Source organism: Microtus ochrogaster, chromosome 2 (genome assembly GCF_000317375.1).
Source record: "Microtus ochrogaster isolate Prairie Vole_2 chromosome 2, MicOch1.0, whole genome shotgun sequence".
Taxonomy (NCBI): domain Eukaryota; kingdom Metazoa; phylum Chordata; class Mammalia; order Rodentia; family Cricetidae; genus Microtus; species Microtus ochrogaster.
In genome coordinates this window covers 45,426,465-45,430,969 of record NC_022010.1, presented here as the reverse complement: position 1 = coordinate 45,430,969, position 4,505 = coordinate 45,426,465, and the positions used below count along the sequence as shown (strand labels likewise).

Sequence of the window (4,505 nt, the reverse complement as noted above, 5' to 3'; positions counted from 1 at the left end):
AAAGTAATTGAAAGTTACTGAAAATCAAAACAATATTCTTTTTTTTTTTCTTTTAAACACTGCTTGGCCCATTAGCTCTAGCCTCTTCTTGGCTAATTCTCACATCTTGCTTAACCCATTTCTAATAATCTATGTAGCACCACAAAAGTGGTGGCTTACTGGGAAAGATTCAGCATGTCTGACCTGGTGGCTGGCTCCATGGTGTCTGACCCAGAGAGGAGAGGCATGGCGATTGCCTCACTTCCCTCTTCCTCCCAGCATTCTGTTCTGTCTACTCCACCCACCTAAGGGCTGGCCTATCTAATGGCCAAGGCAGTTTCTTTATTAACCAATGAAATCAACACAAAACAGAAGACCCTCCCACATCACCTGTGCTCCCAATGACTGGAAGGACAGAGTCAGGAGGAGTGACCTGTGTCCCCACAATTGTCTACAAGGTTAGTCAAAGGCATCTGCTGTAATTTCCTGCTCCAGTGGTGGGCACCATTAACAGGGATAATTCAGATGGGCTCTCAGTTGATCAAACCAGCTTGCCCAGGAGACTTTTACACTGCCTGTCATGTGACTTTGGCAGCTGCTATTCACTTTGGGCTATTCCCCAGTCTTACCTTGCAGTGGGTTTGAGGGCTTGAGAAACAAGATCTGAACATAGTGAAGACACGAGTGGATCTACTCAGTGGCGGATTTGAATTCTGCTGGGCAGCAAAAATGGTGCAGAGTATGGGGAAGAAAGACATCGTGGAGGCTCAGGGTAACTAATAGGCTAGAATTACAGATTATAACAAGTATCTTACAGCCTTATATTACCTTAGTTTAAATCAGGTTCCCAGAAGTATCTGGCAGAATCCATACATGCATAAAATCTATCAGAGGCTAAAATTGTTCTGTAAGGACCATGTTGTTTCAAGATGTATTATAATTTTTCTTCTTTTTTGCCTTTTATGATCTTTTGAAGACTCTAGTAAATCAAGGAGGAAGTCACCTGGACTCTAATGGGAGGGGAGTAACCTTGGGAGCCAGGATCAGCTGAAAAGGACAGATGTGACTGTCACAAATCAGAACGGGTTTCAGGGTCTTGTCCTGGAGCATTGACCTGTGGATAGCATGGAATAGAAACACCTCCCCACTGTGTCTAGGATGTCAAAACTATTTGATGACATCATGTTAGAGAACTATATAGCGATTAAAGTTGGACCAGGCATTTTTCTTTCCTGTGACATCTGGAATTCCTTGTTTATGTCATAGATTTTTTTTTATGGTGAAAAAGTATATATTTAGAATTAGCCAGCTGGGCTCAGTTTAGATGATTCCAACTTGTTGGCAACATCCAGAGCATCATAATCAGGAGCCAACCAAACATATGCTTTCTTCTCTCCGTCCGGCCTTATGAGGGTGTTGACGTTGGCCACATCGATGGCATAGAGTTTCTTCACAGCCTGTTTGATCTGGTGCTTGTTGGTCTTGACGTCCACAATGAACACAAGTGTGTTGTTGTCTTCTTCTATCTTCTTCATGGCTGACTCGGTGGTCAGAGGGAATTTGATGATGGCATAGTGGTCAAGCTTGTTCCTCCTGGGCACGCTCTTCCGGGGGTATTTAGGCTGCCTTCGTAGCCGCAGGGTCTTGGGACGCCGAAAGGTGGGTGACAGGCGGATCTTCTTCTTTTTGTGGCTGTGGACGCCTTTCAGCACTGCCTTCTTGGCTTTCAAGGCCTTTGCTTTAGCTTCGGCTTTGGGAGGGGCAGGAGCTTCCTTCTTCGCTTTCAGTGCCATCTTGACGAAAAGCTATGTCATAGATTTTTGCAGGTGGATCTTAACCTTGTCTTTTCTGTATGTGTGTTTTTAAAGGAAGTGCTCAACAGGACCCAGATGCAGTTGCTAAAGCCATAATGGATGCCATTGAAGAATTTATCTGGAAAACGTCAGTGCCGGCTGTGAAGAAAGTCAAAGTTGTTATCTTCCAGCCTCATATCCTGAGTGTTTTTTATGACAACATGAAAGACAGAGAAGGGTCCTCAGCTCCTCCACAGCCGTCTCTACTGTCTAAAACCACCTGTGAGTTGTTCGCTTTTATCAAATACATATTCCTCACCTTGATGCTGAGGGGAGTAAAAGAAAATTAATTTTCATTTTCTCTTTAGCCTTTTTAGGCTTTCCAAAGCACACTCCACACAAACAGAAGACCCTGTTTTTGGAGAAGAAAATAGAGCAGACAGTTTTCCAGGTATGTGGTATAGATGAAAACAGTGTGGAGCACACGATCTCCTGGATACAGAACCTGATCACCCAGGAGCAGCTACCCTATCGCAGTGACGATGAGTGTGTCAGAGACTTTGGTGAGAAGGAGTACAAGAAGCTGAATGAGCTGCAGGAGAGGCTGAATATCATCATTGAGCTGGACCAGAAGGCGCCTTTGATTAAAGTTGCAGGAATCAGCAGAGATGTGATAGAAGCCAGAGATGAGATTGAAAACCTGATCAAGAGCATCCGATTGGCTAAAGAGAAGGAAAGCCAGGCAGACTATGTCCTCACATTCGTGGAATGGAGATATATTGTCAACAACGTCACACACTGTTTCGACAAAACAGCTACCATGCAGTTGGAGAATGCACAGCAGGCAAAGCACAAGAGCACTGTTGTCAAGATTAATAATCAGGACTTCACAGTGAACTTGAGGATGAACATGGCCACAGGCCCTCAAGGACAGAGTGTCACAGTTCAGCGCATCTTAAAAGATGAAGGTAAGTTACATGCTCGTGGGTGTCAGTCATTGCCCCAACTCTGAGTTTAACATTATTTTAGAAATTCAGCAGGGTTTTTTTTTTTCAAAATAGAGTTTCTCTGAGGAACAACTCTAGCTGTCCTGGAACTAGCTCTTGTTAACCTGGCTGGGCTCAAACTCAGAAATCCTACCTCGCTCTCCCAAGTGGGGTTAAGGGTGTGTGCCACCACCACTCAGTTTGCTTTGTTTTTGACAGTATTTTATCATGTAGCCATGATAGCCTGAAACTTTTGTTTTGCTTTTGAGACAGTGTTTCACTATGTAGCCATGGTTGACCTAGATGGTGGACCAGGCTGGGCTCAAATTCAGAGAATTGCCTGCTTCTGCCCAATTCTATGCCTATCTTTTCTTTCATGAGCCAAATGTTACTGAGTACCAGGTCAGAAAGTGGTCTTCAGAGTCCCTGTGGATCTATCCCCAGAAAGAGAGTGACTCACTCGCTATTTACTCTTTACTGGCCTTGAACTCATGATTCCCTTATCATTACCTCTACCATTAAAGTGCTAGGAATATAAGTGTATACCACCATTCCCAGACTAGAATCATGGCTTCTAATAACCAAATGATGTTTTATAGTAAAAGTTATGCTGCCTACATTTGAGGTCTGAACAACTTTTACCCATCAACAACCAGCTATTCCAGATGTCAGACATAACTGCTCAGATCCTCTATTCTTATTGGAATAAAAAAAAAACATTTTCTGGAAGACACAACACACATGTCCATTCACCTCAGATAGAGAGCCTACAAGAGAACAAAGCCCAACATGGTGAACCAATGACTGTTATTAAGGGTCTTACAGGAGTATGGGTTAGGGGTTACTTAGAGGAGCAGAAATGACTCAAAGGCAGCTGCATCAACAGAGTGCAGCCCAGCTCACAAAGCCATGACTCTGGAGCACACAGCAAAGGCTGCAGGCAGCTCAGCGGGTTGGAGAGCGTCCTTTCCACATAGCACTGGTCTAAACCTCTTCCACGCAACTTGGTTGGTTTCTGATTCTTTCAGGTACAGGTCCGGTGTCATCATTGCAGCTTGTCTTCTCTTAGAGTCAGAGCTGCATTTCTGAGTCTTCCTTGCAGCTCTGTCCTGCCAGTCTCAGAGCGACTCTCAGGAGTCTTTATGGATTACTACTCTAACAAGGGGAACCTAGTGAATTTAATCAGGTTATGTGATTGCCAGAGAGGACACTGGGGGTCGTCTATAAGTTCTCTCTCATTTCTGTTGGAATGTGTGTTTTATGTCTCCCCTGAAGCTAAGGAGAGAGTACTGAAAAAGAGAGACCATGACATGGTGATTGATGGCAAACCTGTGACCATTTTCCTAGAAACCACAAAAAGGCCAGAAGAGGATCTGAGATCCAGTCCTTCCTTTTTGGCAAAGCCAGCTGAGGCTCCAAGCTCCAGACATCCATCTTTGACACAACCAGCTGAGGCTCCAAGCTTGAGATCTCCATCTGTGATTCAACCAGCTAAGGCTCCATGTTCCAGACCTGCATCTTTGGCAGAGTCAGCTGAGGTTCCAAGCTCCAGACCTCCATCTTTGGCAGAGGCAGCTGAGTCTGTGAGCTTCAGACCTCCATCTGTAACACAACCAGCTGAGGCTTCAGGATTCAGACCTCTATCTGTGGAACAGCCATGTGAGGATCCATTCTCCAGACCTCCATATCTGACACAACCAGCTGAGGCTTCAAGCTCCAGACCTCCATCTTTGGCAGAGCCAGCTGA

At 44.8% G+C, this 4,505-nt stretch overlaps 1 protein-coding gene and 1 pseudogene across 1 annotated transcript in view; one reads left to right on the top strand and one right to left on the bottom strand.

The window, feature by feature from the left end:
- The window catches only part of LOC101980570 (poly [ADP-ribose] polymerase 14-like), a 42,071-nt gene that overhangs the window by 18,102 nt on the left and 19,464 nt on the right, over positions 1-4,505 (top strand). The window contains exons 12-14 of the mRNA XM_005344919.1: positions 1,848-2,054; positions 2,141-2,755; positions 4,034-4,417. Coding sequence (XP_005344976.1) covers positions 1,848-2,054; positions 2,141-2,755; positions 4,034-4,417 — 1,206 coding nt within the window. The remainder of the gene's footprint in view (positions 1-1,847; positions 2,055-2,140; positions 2,756-4,033; positions 4,418-4,505) is intronic.
- LOC101995409 lies at positions 1,281-1,772 on the bottom strand (annotated as a pseudogene).